This window comes from Eptatretus burgeri, chromosome 17, assembly GCF_056783735.1.
Source record: "Eptatretus burgeri isolate ZD-2024b chromosome 17, Ebu_testis_v1, whole genome shotgun sequence".
Classification (NCBI taxonomy): domain Eukaryota; kingdom Metazoa; phylum Chordata; class Myxini; order Myxiniformes; family Myxinidae; genus Eptatretus; species Eptatretus burgeri.
In genome coordinates, this window is record NC_140977.1 from 31,944,261 (window position 1) to 31,963,578 (window position 19,318).

Sequence of the window (19,318 nt, forward strand, 5' to 3'; positions counted from 1 at the left end):
TGCCTGTGAAACACCAGGAAGATAATTTATAGTCGAGCTGAGATTCGAATCCGGGCTAGACGGCTTAAGGGTAAGCGTGCCAACCTCTCGGCTTAAGGGTAAGTGTGCCAACTTCTCGGCTTAAGGGCAAGTGTGCCAACCTCTAGGCCACCCTGTCAGCCCAATAATAATGCTGAGTTTGCAGCACATATGTATGATTTAAAATAACACACACACACACACACACACACACACACACACACACACACACACACACACACACACACACACACACACACACACACACACACACACACACACACACCCAAATCATACATTTCCAATTACACCTCATTTGTTGTATAAAGAACTAGAGAGTCCATAGAACACAATACCCAACGCGAATACAAGAATCATTTTAAATATCTTGTTATTTTAAATCCAGAAGATTAGCACTATTGAAGCAGCCTTATACACCACCCTTATACAGCACCCTATAGAACATGTACAAGTACTGGAAAACTGGAGTTTCTTGGGAGAATTTAGAAGGTGATTTGCATTCTTGTATTCAAGTATATAATTCAATTTAAATGAAATAAAGATTGTAAAAGTCTGAAAAATATATTCATTCCTGGTTTTGCCACCGTTTTACACAGTGTCTATTACATCACCCTATATAATATAACACGTTATATGAGTTATTCGTGCTTGTATGTGTCCTTTATGATGACCTTAAAAACAGCAACTTTCCTGATTGTAACTATTTTCGATTTTCTTTGACTGCCAGGCAGGCAGACAGACTGAAATCTTATTCCTCTCTGTAAAAATATTGTTACAGATTTCAGAATCCGGTCTGATGAATGCATCCACATATCCAGGTCCTCAGACAGTTATTTCCTTAAATACATGTTCAGATTAGCCCCATCCCCATGTCTAATGGGATTTTAAATGTGATGCGTTGAGAAGGGTAAAGAATAGATCCCCTCTCTTATGGGAAGATTTTTTCTTTATGACAGACACATTTATGCACATATTTCTTTCGCAAACGCCGTGGCCTGCCCTTTTTCGAGCGCACGGGTTGTCATGGTAACAGTGCGCAAGTGGGGCGGGGTGAGCTTGAGGGGACTCTGCAGCTGCTGAGATGGGCCGCAGATATAAAAAGAGTGGGAGAAGTCTGTTCAGAGAAGGAGAAGTTAGTGAGAGGAAGCGCGTGAGAAGCGAGCAAGAAGCGGGTGTAAGCATGCAAGGGAAGAAGTGAGTGTGTAAGTGCACAAAAGAGAGAGAGAGAGAGAGAGAGAGAGAGAGAGAGAGAGAGAGAGAGAGAGAGAGAGAGAGAGAGAGAGAGAGAGAGAGAGAGAGAGAGAGAGAGAGAGAGAGAGAGAGAGAGAAAGAAAGCGAGAGTTGAAGCACGCAAGGGAAGAAGCAAACCAGAGAGGAAGCGTGCAAGCGAGGAAGTGTGCGAGTGAGCATGTGGGTGTCTGACCAGCGCCAACAACGAGACAATTCGTCCTTCCCAGTGCTTGAGCAAGCGAGCGTGTGGTGCGCATGTGGGTGTGAGCAGCGCCGACGAGTGAGGCACAGGTCGGTCACAACGAGTGAGGTGCGGGTCAGTCACCAAAGGACCGTGTGGGTCACTGGACGTCACCAGTTTCGTAAAGTGTGAGGAGCTGCCCGTGTCTCAGCACCAGGGTCTAAACCCGCGACAGACAATCTTGGTGCCACCCCCCCAGACGTCGACTGGCATTCAAGGCTGTTGGCGAGTGGGTGCACGGCAGGTGCTGGGTGCTGGCGACGGACGGGACATGCACACACACATTTCAGGATGTTTTCACTTCACGGACGACTTCTCTCTGGTGAGCGAGATGACTCTCCTCCCCCCCTGACGGATCTGCTAGATACCCTTGTCTGTGTTTAGCTGTAAGTCAACCCCTGATAAGCATCTGCTCTTTGTCTCTTTCCTGGCATTTTGATTGATTTTGCTTTGAAACTCATTCTTTATTTACCTCAGAAAATAAAAAGTTCTTTTTATTTATTTATTTCCATAATAATAAATTATTTGTCGATTTCCAACCTGTCCGTGTTTGTCCTTTGCTTCCATTTGTCTAGCATTGTCCGAACCTAGATAGGCTGGGAGGTAATTACCACAAATTTGACCAAAAATAGTCGGCCCACACCAGCGGTTAAAACGCTCGGCCGCTCTAATTAAAATCCAATCAAGATAAAAATGGTGCTTTGCCGAGGGTGCGCTCCCCGCTCAGGTAACCACGTGACCTCAAGTTCAATGGCAAAATTACACGATGGACACTGGAACTCGTGGTTAACTGAGTAGTGTTCATGGTTCTTAAACAACCCACCATACCACAACGTTAATTGTGAGCGGTGGCCCCAGGTCTGGCTCTTCCGAGGACAACCGGGGATTAATCCCCCCTGAGTGACAAACTGGTGTCTCGGGACCCGTGGCCACAACAATATTATCTTATTCCTTGCTACACATGTGTAATCGGTTCAAATTCAGATACAAAGTACTGTAAAACGGAAGATTTGTATTCTGAATAATGTTTCAATTCGTGTGCCAAAATATAACATTGAATTTTAATAAGTTCTTCCTCCATCATAAACTGATGACGGATGGCCAAACAGACAGACAACCAATTGCTGAACCCCCACTTCTTGCTTCACGTGCAAGGTGTAACTGGAATGGCATTCAGAAGAGCACATACCTCCGCCAGACTGAACAGTTTATGTTTCGTATCCCACCAATAAGTCGGATCTGGATCCGGATCTTTACCAAAATCAAATCAATCCGTCCTTGTCCCACACCCAACGTGTCCAACAAGTTTTGTCGAAATCCATCCATAACATTTTGCGATATCCTGCCCACAAACAGACAGACAAACAGAGGGGTGAAAACATAACCTCCATCCACTTTACTCTCATTATAAAGAACAAAGATCATACCTAACCATTTGAAATAAGCACTTCCTACAAGTTATTATTACTAGTACGTGCCCGTACGTGCGTTGCCGTATGCGCAAAAAAAACAGACAAAAAAACTTTCAAACAGCGTGCCAGAAGCAACCACACAGGCCGTTCCTTCGCTCTCACGTGCCCGTACGTGCATGGCCGTACGTGCATGCCCGTACGTGCGTGGCCGTACGTGCGTGGCCGTACGTGCAAACCAAAAAAAAAAACCTTTCAAACAACTACACAGGCCGTTCCTTCGCTCTCGTAAACGACGACTGGATTGGGACATTGTGTTTATCTATAAATGCAGATAAGAAATCGAGAAATTATTGGAATACATTAAGTCATCACGATCCGGAAGTGGTGCGTGCCCTTACGGAATGTTCACATGCATTCCACAAATTATAGATTGCATTGAAGTAACAACTGCTGTGATACTTACACACACAGAGTTAATTAAAATCCAAATTAAAATCAAGTTTACCTCCCTGTCTTTGCTTGCCAAGACATTCGCTGCCATTGACCATTGCCACTCCTACGCCACGGTAACTAAATGGCGCCCTTTCCCCATCGGCCACGCCAACGCAGCAACGTGTCTTGTCATTGGTTTGGTAAATAAATGGCCATAACTTGGGAACCATTTGTCCGATTAATATCAAACCTTGAAAAGGCACATACTCAGGTCCCCAGCAATATACCTGGCAAGTTTCAATTAAATCGGACCGGTGGTTGTCGATAAACAGCGGTCACACACACACACACACACAGTCACACACACACACACACACACACACACACACACACACACACACACACACACACACACACACACACACACACACACACACACACACACACACACACACACACACACACAGCTGGAATTACAGATAGATGAATACACCAATAAATATTTATTTCATAAATAAACAAAACAGAAGAAATAAAGTTTTAATCTAATTTTTACAAAATACGTCTTTTGAGTAATGTTTTCATTGTTCGGAGGTTGATTGCTTGACAAATGTGTGGAGGGAGTGTGTTCTGGAGAGTTGGGGTGGCTACTTCAAATGCTTGGTCACCATAATATTGGTTTGAGACTTTCGGGATTCAAAGGAGGGAATGGTCTGTGGATCTCTAGATTACACAAGGGATAATCATGCCTGTTATTGTAGGCCAAGTTCATGCTATTTTGTGCTTTATCTGTGAGTAGAAGGATATAAAACACTATTCTTCTGTCGATAGGAAGCCGATGGAGATGTTTTAGCATTTGTGAGTTATGTTGCCTTCTTGGAACCTTCTCGACGATTTTAGGACAGTGTTTTGTAGCCGCTGAAGCTGATGAACATCAGAATGTGGCAGACCATAAAGCAGATTGTTGCAGGTATCTAGTCAGCTGGTAACAAACCAAGCTGTTAGTAACAAACAGTCAGGAAGTCTGGTGACAAACTGTCAGGATGAGGCGCTGCAGGGAACTTGTTCGGTGTAAGTTTGTCTTGGGTCATCCAGAGCTTGACATCAGCGATGCATGCATTGAATCAACCAAGCAAGTCCTCACGTTCAGATGGTTTGAACAGGACATACAGCTGTGTATCATCTGCGTAGACCATTGATTGTATCCCATGGGCAGCTATGATGTCAGCAACTGGAGCAATGTACATTATGAAGGTAATTGGTCCCATGACAGACCCTTGGGTTATAAAACACTTGGAACCACAGGTACATATCTGAGTTGATGTCCTTGATTCTGATGACGTGGTCTATTCGCCAAGTATGAGGAAAAACACTGTTGGACCTTGCCCTTGAAGCTAAAGCACCTGCACAGTCCTTGCAGCAATACCTGATGGTCTTTCGTATCAAACGCTGCACTGAAATCAAGAAGTACGAGGACAGCTTCCTCTGTGGCCATCTAGTGCTAGCAGTAAGTCACTCTGCACCTTGAGAAGGGTTGTCTCCATGTAGTGATGTGCTCTATATGCCGACTGGGGCAGTAGATCGTTCGCAGTCAGGTACTCCTTGAGTTGAGCAGCAGCTGTCCTTTAAACTAGCTTTGTTGCAACATAACTGAGATGAGATATTGGGGATAGCTACTGAGCCCCTCGCGTGGGAGGATATCCTTCTTCAGTCGAGGAGTCACACGAGCATTTCATTGAAGCAGGGACTTCCCCTGCTTGCAGATTAAGGTGGGTAGTAGGGCAGTGATGCAATTTTTTTTTCAGCAGTGAAGTTGGTAAGGTGTCGAGCTCACAAGATGAGGTAGACGCAGCTTTAACCATGTCGATTACTTTATCTTCCGTCACAATATCAAACTCTTCCATGGATGCTTCACAGTGTTTTATACACGATTTAATTTAATCAGAATGAGCTCCTTATTTAACCATTTACAGGCACTGTGTAGTTATTTTGAATGTAAGGAGGTCAAAGGTTATAAAATAAAACTGTTGTTTCATCCTCATGGGTTGCTAGATCATTGTAAGAAGCGGAGTCCGTGATTCGAAGTCGAACAAAAACGTTAAGGGGAAGGAATGGAACTTATAAACCAAAGTCGAAAACAAACAATGATCGTCATAGTCTTGTAGCTGCTCAAACATTTCAGGTTGTTCGGGACAGAGCTGATTGAAGTTATCATGATGTGAAGTTAATATCTTTCGTTTTTAATACTTCATTGAATTTAGATCAGTAATGACTGGTGTAATAGGCTGCTTGCGAGACAGCGAGCGATTCTATGCCTGATCTGGATTCAATTCTCGACTTAATCATAAACGCAGTGCAGTACATTCTAACAATCATTTTGCACATTTTCAGTAGATGATGGGATGAAGAAGGCATGCCTTACTGGGTGGACAAAATGCAGTTGCGAAGCATCAATTGACCATACCGTGGAGCAAGATGTTAAAACACTGCGAATTATCGAGCCCGTGATTTTCCGAATCCAAAAAAAACCCCAAAAACTAAATTCCGTTTCATGTTCTCTCCGAGCCTCTACCCCAGACTCTTCCAAGAGTGCAGGCCCAAACACACCCAGGAGGGTGGGCACAAGCAAACCTCACCCAGCTGAGTGTCTCCACCCCCCATTCCTCGGCGGCATCCCTGGATGATGTATTTCTCCACTCAGGCGACACACAAACGATAAAAACCGACAGACACTTCTCGAATCATAACGCCATCAAACCCCCTCACCTCCCTGACAAATCGTGCCCGTGCAACATCATGCGACGTGAAATTGCCTTCCGTCAGGTGGCCGTCCGTGAACGGGAACGAAACTCCACTGACCGACTTTTGTTTACTGACAGTTACGTACAGTTTTGTGAATTTTCTTACCTGGAATTGTGGCTTCAGGTTACGTCAGTATGCACAATTTCAACTTTCTGTCCCACCAAGAAAGTGGGTAAGCATTAATATCGGCGAGTAAATTCTGTGAGATTGTGGTTAATATGAGCTTCAGATCTATTTGGTGCATGGACCGACTGACTGCAACACGCGCACTCCGTGGGATATTGGTGATTAACTCGAGAGGACGTGCTGGTCTCAATGAGCCCTTCTTGAGAATGCGATATTTCACTTTAAAAGTTCCACTAAACACAGAAAATTTTCATTCCACGACTTTACTGCCGTTCGCTCTGCCTCCATCGCAAAAGCGTCATCTAAAGAACTCTGCCCTCGCGTGCACCAGACACTGAAGTTGATTATGCACGTCCAGACGACACGAGCACGCCGAGAGGTTGTCACAAACACTCTCGAGCCTGTGCAAGTCGAACCTGAAATTCGCAAAGTTTGGCTGAAATGATTTGCTTTCTTCGTGGGAGGAAATTACCGGTACATATACACATACGACGTACATATTGAACACATACATGTAACACTCATGCCAAATTAATCTTTTATTTTTTTAAATTTACGTTCATCCAAGGCTCGGACTTGCAGGATGGCCACTAAGCTTGGGTTCATAACTCGGTTCAGCTATAAACTGTCATCTTGGAGTTCCACAGGCAAGGTGGTTCATCAGTTTGTGTGCCGTCCCTCGGATGGACGTTAAGCTGGGCGTCCTGCCTGCTGGCATGAGTTGGTGGAGGTGAGAGATCCTAAGGTGTCCTTTGTGAAGGGTAGACGAGCTATTCGCAGGCACCATGAACAAATTCCAAATTCCTGCCCTCACTACTTAGGTCGAGTGTCAGACCTGGCCACCCGGTCCGTGAAAGACTTGGAATTGTGGCCGTTAAAGAAGAAGACGATTTGTACAATGCTCACGGATGAACCACATTCAGTAAAAAAAAAAGGCATGAGTTGACATCAGTGTACTTTTTACGTGAATTAAAAGGACATAGTTGGTGGATAGTGGAAACACAGTATATGGGATTTGAACCTGGGTTCCCAGCAACATGAGCCATGTGTTCTCAAATAAACACAAACAGGCCAATCCAAGTTTAAATAAGTATTGAACCTTGGAGTCAACAAATCATCATCATCAATATCAATATCATCATCATCAATATCAATATCAACATCAATATCAATCATCAGCATCATCATCATGGTCTCCAACATGGAAATCGGCACTCGGTGGACGAAGCTGCGTGGACCATGCTGTAAAGGTGTTGCACACAATACAACACAACATTACAAACATTTACAGATTATTTTCAAGATTACTCCGCCACCGAAGGTGGACGGGGGTTATGTTTTCACCCGTGTCTGTTTGTGAACAGGATATCTCAAGAAGTTGTTGACGGATTTGGACGAAACTTGGTGGATGAGTTGGTTTGGTGACAAGAACAAGCCGATTAGATTTTGGTTCAGGTCCGAATCCAGATCCGTCCTATCAGTGGGGTACAAAACGTAAGCCAATCAATCTGGTGGAGGTTTGCGCTCTACCCAGTGGCCATTCCAGTTATATAATTAATTAATATCTCCAGCTTTCAGGAAAAAGAAAACGTTTTATATGTGAACAGAAGACAAATTGCCTTTGTATACATTCGTGAGATCTGATCAATAACTCCGTGGCTTGACAGATGCAGGGAATTTTAAAAATGCAGTTAAAGTATTAAATTATTGTTAGAGAATTTTAAACTAAAGGTAACACGGTTTCAGTAATTGTATTTACTTGTGACAGGCCACGTGATTCAAGTGAAAACCCTTGTGTAACTTTACTCGGTGCAACCCCCCACCCTTCCTCCTCGACCTTGTCCACCCTGATCCCCAACCTCACCCAAAATCTTCTTTACCCCCATTAATACTTACAGGTTGCAGTGATTCACCCCCCCCTTTTCCCCTTTCGTGAGGGGCATGAGTGAAAGAGTGTGGGGTGAATGGACGGCTCCACAAATATATAAATTATAAATTTATCATCGATGCATAATCATAAATATCACACCGAGTGGCCACATGGTGGTTAACACGTGAACAAGAGTCTTTGCACATACACAGAATACTCAAAAAATATGGGTCTCATCCACCCCTCCTACCCTCCCTCTCCCCCACCCCTCCTACCCTCCCTCTCCCCCCTCCCCTCCTCCCCCACGCCTCCCTTCCTCCCCCACCCCTCCCTCTCCCCACCCACTCCCCCACCCCTCCCCTCCTCCCCCACACCTCCCTTCCTCCCCCACCCCTCCCTCTCCCCACCCACTCCCCCACCCCTCCCCTCCCTCTCCCCACCCACTCCTCTCCCCTCCCTCTCCTCCTACCCTCCCTCTCCCCCACCCCTCCGACCCTCCCTCTCCCCCTCCTCCCTCCCTCTCCCCACCCCCTCTCCCTCCTACCCTCGCTCTCCCCCACCCCCTCCTACCCTCGCTCTCCCCTACCTCCTCCTACCCTCCCTCTCCCCACCCCCTCCTACCCTCGCTCTCCCCCACCCCCTCCTACCCTCGCTCTCCCCTACCTCCTCCTACCCTCCCTCTCCCCACCCCCTCCTACCCTCGCTCTCCCCTACCTCCTCCTACCCTCCCTCTCCCCCACCCCCTCCTACCCTCCCTCACCCCCACTAACCTCCCCAAAACACTCCCAGCCTTCCACAAGTAATAAAAAGACCCCCTAGCCACACCCACCTCAAACTAGCATCCCAGTCCCCCAGCCAACACCCCAACACCTCCTGTAACCATTACCCCCCCCCCTGACTCCGTTCCATATTCTTCTTCTTCACCGCTTTGCACACAAGCCACATCAAAAGAATTGCCGCTTCCTTATCGCGGCATTACGGCCCTAAATCGGGATTATTTCGCTTTGAAAACGCGTTCGGATTAGCGCGAGCTGGAGCGGAATTGAGAGGCGCGTGTTGAAAAGCGATTGAAAGTGAATTAGCATTTTATAATCGCCAATCGGGGAGGGGAGGGGGAGGAGGAGGAGGACGAGGAGGAGGAGGACGAGGAGGAGGAGGAGGAGGAAGCAGAGCACGCGCATCGTTTGAAGACGAGTGCGTACAAGCGGCGTACGCTCGCTGCGCATCCTCGTCGTTTAATGGCTTGGCTCATGACTCCACTCAATCACTCCATTACCTGCACACTCACTTTTAACATGCCTGCTTCGATTACTGCACTCAATAATACACTCCATTACCTGGACACTCACTTTTAACATGCCTGCTTCAATTGCTCAACTCATTTATACACTCCATTACCGAGACACTCACTTTTAACATGCCTGCTTCGATTACTCAACTCAATTATACACTACATTACCTGCACACTCACTTTTAACATGCCTGCTTCGATTACTGCACTCAATTATACACTACATTACCTGCACACTCACTTTTAACATGCCTGCTTCGATTACTGCACTCAATTATACACTACATTACCTGCACACTCACTTTTAACATACCTGCTTCGATTACTGCACTCAATTGTATACTACATTACCTGCACACTCACTTTTAACAGATCTGTTTCGATTACTCAACTCAATTATACACTCCATTACCAAGACACTCACTTTTAACATGCCTGCTTCGATTACTCAACTCAATTATACACTCCATTTCCTGCACACTCACTTTTAACATGCCTGCTTCGATTACTCAACTCAATTATACACTCCATTACCTGCACACTCACTTTTAACATGCCTGCTTCGATTACTCAACTCAATTATACACTCCATTACCGCGACACTCACTTTTAACATGCCTGCTTCGATTACTCAACTCAATTATACACTCCATTACCTGCACACTCACTTTTAACATGCCTGCTTCGATTACTCAACTCAATTATACACTCCATTACCGCGACACTCACTTTTAACATGCCTGCTTCGATTACTCAACTCAATTATACACTCCATTACCGCGACACTCACTTTTAACATGTCTGCTTCGATTACTCAACTCAATTATACACTCCATTACCGAGACACTCACTTTTCACATGCCTGCTTCGATTACTCAACTCAATTATACACTCCATTACCGAGACACTCACTTTTAACATGCCTGCTTCGATTACTCAACTCAATTATACACTCCATTACCTGGACACTCACTTTTAACATGCCTGCTTCAATTACTCAACTCATTTATACACTCCATTACCTGCACACTCACTTTTAACATGCCTGCTTCGATTACTCAACTCAATTATACACTACATTACCTGCACACTCACTTTTAACATGCCTGCTTCGATTACTGCACTCAATTATACACTACATTACCTGCACACTCACTTTTAACATGCCTGCTTCGATTACTGCACTCAATTATACACTACATTACCTGCACACTCACTTTTAACATGCCTGCTTCGATTACTGCACTCAATTATACACTACATTACCTGCACACTCACTTTTAACATGCCTGCTTCGATTACTGCACTCAATTATACACTACATTACCTGCACACTCACTTTTAACATACCTGCTTCGATTACTGCACTCAATTGTATACTACATTACCTGCACACTCACTTTTAACAGATCTGTTTCGATTACTCAACTCAATTATACACTCCATTACCAAGACACTCACTTTTAACATGCCTGCTTCGATTACTCAACTCAATTATACACTCCATTTCCTGCACACTCACTTTTAACATGCCTGCTTCGATTACTCAACTCAATTATACACTCCATTACCTGCACACTCACTTTTAACATGCCTGCTTCGATTACTCAACTCAATTATACACTCCATTACCGCGACACTCACTTTTAACATGCCTGCTTCGATTACTCAACTCAATTATACACTCCATTACCTGCACACTCACTTTTAACATGCCTGCTTCGATTACTCAACTCAATTATACACTCCATTACCGCGACACTCACTTTTAACATGCCTGCTTCGATTACTCAACTCAATTATACACTCCATTACCGCGACACTCACTTTTAACATGTCTGCTTCGATTACTCAACTCAATTATACACTCCATTACCGAGACACTCACTTTTCACATGCCTGCTTCGATTACTCAACTCAATTATACACTCCATTACCGAGACACTCACTTTTAACATGCCTGCTTCGATTACTCAACTCAATTATACACTCCATTACCTGGACACTCACTTTTAACATGCCTGCTTCAATTACTCAACTCATTTATACACTCCATTACCTGCACACTCACTTTTAACATGCCTGCTTCGATTACTCAACTCAATTATACACTACATTACCTGCACACTCACTTTTAACATGCCTGCTTCGATTACTGCACTCAATTATACACTACATTACCTGCACACTCACTTTTAACATGCCTGCTTCGATTACTGCACTCAATTATACACTACATTACCTGCACACTCACTTTTAACATGCCTGCTTCGATTACTGCACTCAATTATACACTACATTACCTGCACACTCACTTTTAACATGCCTGCTTCGATTACTCAACTCAATTATACACTACATTACCTGCACACTCACTTTTAACATGCCTGCTTCGATTACTCAACTCAATTATACACTCCATTACCGCGACACTCACTTTTAACATGCCTGCTTCAATTACTCAACTCATTTATACACTCCATTACCTGCACACTCACTTTTAACATGCCTGCTTCGATTACTCAACTCAATTATACACTCCATTACCTGCACACTCACTTTTAACATACCTGTCCGGATTACTGCACTCAATTATACACTCCATTACCTGCACACTCACTTTTAACATGCCTGCTTCGATTACTCAACTCAATTATACACTCCATTACCTGCACACTCACTTTTAACATGCCTGCTTCGATTACTCAACTCAATTATACACTACATTACCTGCACACTCACTTTTAACATGCCTGCTTCGATTACTCAACTCAATTATGCACTCCATTACCTGCACACTCACTTTTAACATACCTGTCCGGATTACTGCACTCAATTATCCACTCCATTACCTGACTACCTGAACACTCAGTTTTATTTTTCACCGGGATACCGACCCTCTCCATTCATCCCCATTCTCGACCCCCTCCCTCTCCCTCTCCCAATGGCGCACAACAGCTTCGCACGACCCCGTGTTCCCTTTGTGCTTCTGTTGAACGAAACCAAAAGAGGGTTTATTCAAGGTTCGAGTTCGGAAGAGTGAAACTGACTTTTCCGGGTTTTGCGCTTCCCGCGGCCAATGAAGACCCGAGAGTGGGATGTTTGACGGAGACGTCCAGAAAATAAAAAATAATAAACAATTCCGCGCAAATAATGTGGCGCATCCAGTGGATCCGTGAATTGGTTTGGAGTACAGTACAGTACAGTGGCGACTGCACTTCCGGACAGTGTCCCGTGTACAGTAACAGTACGTACAGTGTCCCCGTCGGAGAAAACCCATGCTCGTTCTCGTTCATCACATCACGTGATCAGTTTCACTCCCTCGAGCCAAGGACTCGCTGCCAAGACGCGGTTCGTGCGCGGGAAAAGCGAGTCACGAGGTCGGGTCGTGCTCGTGCTCGTGCTCGGGGTCGTGCTCGTGCTTGGGTCCGTTTTTACCATTAAAACATCCCAATCGTGAGCAACAGCCGTTTGGTCGGGTCGCCGTTTCCGGGGACATGAAATGTAAACAGCCACTCGCGGCCGGCGTCGTGGTTAGCGCGGGCACCACATAACCACGGGGTTACGAGGCGCCAATGACCATCATCAGGTCGCCCGTTCCGATGGAATGCAAGACCGCTCGGCACGGCGCACCGGGCCGGCGCCGCCTCTCCGACTGGCAATGCGACGACATTTCAAACATCCGTGTACAGACAGGCAGGCACGAGGCGTGCGGCGCACATCGTCAGTTATAACTGTCAAACCCGTCACGCGGCAGTTATAACTGACAGACGCCGCGGCGTCTGGACTATATTGGGGGGGGGGGGTCTTCTCTTCTCGTCCTGCTCTGGTTTCTGTAACTTATCTTTTCTCTGTGATTATTATATTATTTAATTATTATCATTTATTTTAATAATTATTGTTTTTTTTAATAAGTTTCATCCCCGAAAGCTTCGATAAGTGCGGTCTCGGCTCAAGTGTGACGTCGACAACAATTACTTGGTGAGAGCAGGACGGTTCTGATGGAACTTGTAAAGACAGTCGCTTACATGTAAAGTTCACCATCTGGGAATGTTCGATTCCCGTTTATAGACGATTAACGAACCCAAAGTTCACCCCGAGAAACGTGATGATGCACATTGTGAGAGGTTCGATTCCCTACCCGCAAGCATTGTTGTCAACACTCCAGTAGTTCCCTGATAACGCAGGAGACATCAAACCTGCGCAATGGTATGCCAACAAATGGTTGTTTGTCCGTGCTCTATCCTTTAAAAAACAAGCTCAAATGAGCTAAGATCCTGGTCCTCTTAATGATGACGTCATAAAAACGAATATGACGTCATCGTGATGTATCAGGTTTGCGATAAATTATCTGCGCTCATGCCCGGCTTGATTCCTGCAAACAAAATTCAAACGGCTTGCCGAGTTTCGGAGATAATGGTATAGGCCATTTCCATTGCGGCGAAATTATGACGTCAACTTTTTTTCTCGGAAGAATTTCCAAAATCGGAGATGGTTACTGCCTGCGCGTGGGATTTCTGCATATACATGGCAAGTTTCACGAAGATCCGATGAAAACTCTGGGTTGTGAAACAAAAAATGTCAAAAAATAGGAATGACGTCATAAAAATTGATATGACGTCATAGTGATGTATCATATGTGCGGTAATTCATCTCTGCTAATGCCCTGTTCGATTCCCGCAAACAGAATTCAAAAAGCTTGCCGAGTTTCGGAGATAATTTTTTAGCCGATTTCCATAAGCGGAGACTATGACGTCATAACTTTTTTTTTCTCGGATGAATTTTCACAATCGGAGATGGTTCCTGTCTGCGCGGGGTATTTTTACATATATGTGCCGAGTTTCAGGAAGTTTCGATGAAAACTGTCGGCTGTGAAACAAAAAAGTCCACAAGAAGATGACGAAGAACAACAACAACGTGAGTAAGACTTTTTGAGATCCTCCAGGAGGACCTCAATCTGCTGAACATCAAGAAACGAAGCAGCACGGATAATTGTTAAAGTGTTGGGGATTCGAACCGCACACATACCCACCGCTCGGAGCGCACGCTCGAACACTCAGCTCGCATTGAGTCTGGGTAGGTGTGCGGTTCGAATCCCGACCGAGTTCTACATTCTATCTCGGTTATAAGTGTAATTCGCGCACAAACAAAAACACAAATTACGTTCATGTACAATCATTCACACATGTCCGTTATAACTGATGTTCTGAGTTTGTCAGTTATGAATGATGGGCTGCACGAGAAGCTCTTGTTGTGCGTCACAAACGGCAGAGAAGGATTTGTGCTCAAACCGCCGTCCATTAGTCAACCTACGATTTCTCTTTTTGAGATTCACAATTTTTTTTTTAATTATAATTATTATTATTATTATTATTATTATTACCTCCACCACTGAAGGGAGCCAGAGGGTATGTTTTCACCCGTTTGTTTGTTTGTTATGTCGGTTTGTCTCTGCTGTTTGTGAGTGCGATAACTCGCGAACGCTTTCAGATATTTTCGTCAAGCTTTACCAGAGGATTCCGAAAGACAAAAGTGAGGTTGTCAATGGTTTTCGACTGTCTATGTCAAAGGTCAAGGTGACAGTGACGTCATTTGCATGATTTTCGTCATACCTGCCAGGCTACTGCCTCTTGACGTCTTCTTCTCTGTTTGTCTAATTGTCTGATATTGTCCGTGAGCACAATATCTCAAAAAGTTGTGCACGAGTTATAACAAAAATATGTGGACGAGTTGAGTAGGTGACAACAAGGTGGTTCGATTTTGGTTCTGATCCGACCTATCAGTGGGTTAGAAAACGTACACTGTTCACCTGGTGGAGGAATGCACTCCACCTGGTGTCGTTCTCGTTGTTATTATTTATTTATTTCATTTCATTATGCGAGTTTTTTGGGTTTTTTTGCCTTAATTTCAGATCCAACAGTTACCCTTCAAATTTATGGGCCACGGTCGGTCAATACTCATTTTCAAATCCTCACATAATAATAATGTAAATAATAATTATTATTATTATTGTTAATGTAAGCCTTATAATTAATTTTAAAACTTGTACTGATTCTCTGTTGTTATTTATAACTCACTGTGAGTGCGAAGGTTTCCTGTTTTAAGTTTAATGATCCTTCATTTTGTGATGACAACCGGGTTGTGAAGTTTAATGTTTTATAAAAGTTTTTTTTGCAAAAGCGTTTTCCCTATGTTTTGAGAAGTCAATGAAGTTATTCATATATATATATATATATATATATATATATATATATATATATATATATATATATATATATATATATATATATATATATATATATATATATATATATATGTTTATTGTAATTGAATAATAAACTGCTCATCAAAGCAATCACAAGTAATAGTTTTGACGTGAATGTTCACATTTTATTACCGAAAACAAGTAAACCTCTCCACCCCACGTCACCTCTTTCTATACTGTACCACATCTCGAAACCACACCACATCTCCAGACTCTACCACATCACCATACCATACTACATCTCTATACTGCACCACATCTCTATACTGTACCACATCAATATACTGCACCACATCTCTATACTGTACCACATCAACATACTGTTCCACATCAATTTACTGTACCACATCTCCATACCGTACCACATCTCAATACTGTTCCACATCTCCATACCGCTCCACATCAATTTACTGCACCACATCTCCATACCGTACCACATCTCAATACTGTTCCACATCAATTTACTGTACCACATCTCTACACTGCACCACATCAATATACTGTTCCACATCTCTACACTGTACCACATCAATATACTGTTCCACATCTCAATACTGTACCACATCTCTCTGCTGTTCCACATCAATATACTGTTCCACATCTCAATACTGTTCCACATCTCTCTACTGAACCACATCTCAACACTGTTCCACATCTCAATACTGTTCCACATCAAGAGACTGTACCACATCAATATACTGTTCCACATCTCTATACTGTACCACATCTCTATACTTAACCACATCAATATACTGTTCCACATCTCAAAACTGTTCCACATCTCTCTACTGTTCCACATCTCAAAACTGTTACACATCTCAATACTGTACCACATCTCTCCACTGTTCCACATCCCAATACTGTTCCACATCTCCATACTGTTCCACATCTCTATTCTGTTCCACATCTCCATACTGTGTACCACATCTCTATTCTGTTCCACATCTCCATACTGTTCCACATCTCAATACTGCACCACATCTCGATACTGTTCCACATCTCAATACTGTTCCACATCTCTCTACTGTTCCACATCTCAATACTGTACCACATCTCTCCACTGTTCCACATCAATATACTGTACCACATCTCTATACTTCACCACATCAATATACTGTTCCACATCTCTATACTGTACCACATCTCTATTCTGTTCCACATCAATATACTGTTCCACATCTCCATACTGTTCCACATCTCCATACTGTTCCACATCTCCATACTGTTCCACATCTCAATACTGTTCCACATCTCAATACTGCAACACATCTCTCCACTGTTCCACATCAATATACCATACCACATCTCTATACTTAACCACATCTCAATACTGTGCCACATCAATATACTGTTCCACATCTCTATACTGTTCCACATCTCTATACTGTTCCACATCCCAATACTGTTCCACATCTCAATACTGTACCACATCTCAATACTGTACCACATCTCTCCACTGTTCCACATCAATATACTGTTCCACATCTCTATACTGTACCACATCTCTATACTTAACCACATCAATATACTGTTCCACATCTCAATACTGTACCACATCTCGATACTGTACCACATCAAAATACTGTTCCACATCTCAATACTGCACCACATCAATATACTGTTCCACATCCCAATACTGTTCCACATCTCAATACTGTACCACATCTCAATACTGTACCACATCAATATACTGTTCCACATCTCAATACTGTACCACATCAATATACTGTTCCACATCCCAATACTGTTCCACATCTCAATACTGTACCACATCTCAATACTGTACCACATCAATATACTGTACCACATCTCAATACTGTACCACATCTCTATACTGTTCCACATCTCTATACTGTTCCACATCTCCATATTGAACCACATCTCAATACTGTACCACATCTCAATACTGTACCACATCAATATACTGTTCCACATCTCAATACTGTACCACATCAATATACTGTTCCGCATTCCAATACTGTTCCACATCTCTCTACTGTTCCACATCTCAATACTGTACCACATCAATATACTGTACCACATCTCTATACTGTTCCACATCACTATACTGTTCCACATCAATATACTGTTCCACATCTCTATACTGTACCACATCTCTCCACTGTTCCACATCAATATACTGTTCCACATCTCCAAAGCTGTTCCACATCTCGATCCTGTTCCACATCTCCATACAGTACCACATCTCTATACTGCACCAAATGTCTATAGTCTTTACTGTTCCACATCTCTATACTGTTCCACATCTCTATACTGTTCCACATCAATATACTGTTCCACATCTCCATACTGTGCCACATCAATATACTGTTCCACATCTCTATACTGTACCACATCTCTCCACTGTTCCACATCAATATACTGTTCCACATCTCCAAAGCTGTTCCACATCTCGATCCTGTTCCACATCTCCATACAGTACCACATCTCAATACTGCACCAAATGTCTATAGTCTTTACTGTTCCACATCTCAATACTGTTCCACATCTCTATACTGTTCCACATCAATATACTGTTCCACATCTCCATACTGTGCCACATCTCTATACTGTACCACATCTCTCCACTGTTCCACATCAATATACTGTTCCACATCTCCATACTGTTCCACATCTCTATACTGTACCACATCTCTCCACTGTTCCACATCAATATACTGTTCCACATCTCCAAAGCTGTTCCACATCTCGATCCTGTTCCACATCTCCATACAGTACCACATCTCTATACTGCACCAAATGTCTATAGTCTTTACTGTTCCACATCTCTATACTGTTCCACATCTCTTTACTGTTCCACATCTCTATTCTGTTCCACATCAATATACTGTTCCACATCTCAATACTGTACCACATCAATATACTGTTCCACATCTCAATACTGTACCACATCAATATACTGTACCACATCTCAATACTGTACCACATCTCAATACTGTACCACATCTCTATACTGTTCCACATCTCTATACTGTTCCACATCTCCATATTGAACCACATCTCAATACTGTACCACATCTCAATACTGTACCACATCAATATACTGTTCCACATCTCAATACTGTACCACATCAATATACTGTTCCACATTCCAATACTGTTCCACATCTCTCTACTGTTCCACATCTCAATACTGTACCACATCAATATACTGTTCCACATCTCTATACTGTACCACATCTCTATACTGTTCCACATCAATATACTGTTCCACATCTCTATACTGTACCACATCTCTCCACTGTTCCACATCAATATACTGTTCCACATCTCCAAAGCTGTTCCACATCTCGATCCTGTTCCACATCTCCATACAGTACCACATCTCTATACTGCACCAAATGTCTATAGTCTTTACTGTTCCACATCAATATACTGTTCCACATCTCTATACTATACCACATCTCTATACTGTGCCACATCAATATACTGTTCCACATCTCTATACTGTACCACATCAATATACTGTTCCACATCTCTACACTGCACCACATCAATATACTGTTCCACATCTCTACACTGTACCACATCAATATACTGTTCCACATCTATATACTCGACCACATCTCAATCGTCTATACTGTTCCAC

The 19,318-nt window shown here is 43.3% G+C and overlaps 1 protein-coding gene across 1 annotated transcript in view; it reads right to left on the minus strand.

The window, feature by feature from the left end:
- Nucleotides 1-6,814: 6,814 nt before the first annotated feature.
- The window catches only part of LOC147009702 (zinc finger BED domain-containing protein 5-like), a 154,204-nt gene continuing 141,700 nt past the window's right edge, over nucleotides 6,815-19,318 (minus strand). The window contains exon 4 of the mRNA XM_085863367.1: nucleotides 6,815-7,524. Coding sequence (XP_085719493.1) covers nucleotides 7,451-7,524 — 74 coding nt within the window. The 3' untranslated portion in view covers nucleotides 6,815-7,450. The remainder of the gene's footprint in view (nucleotides 7,525-19,318) is intronic.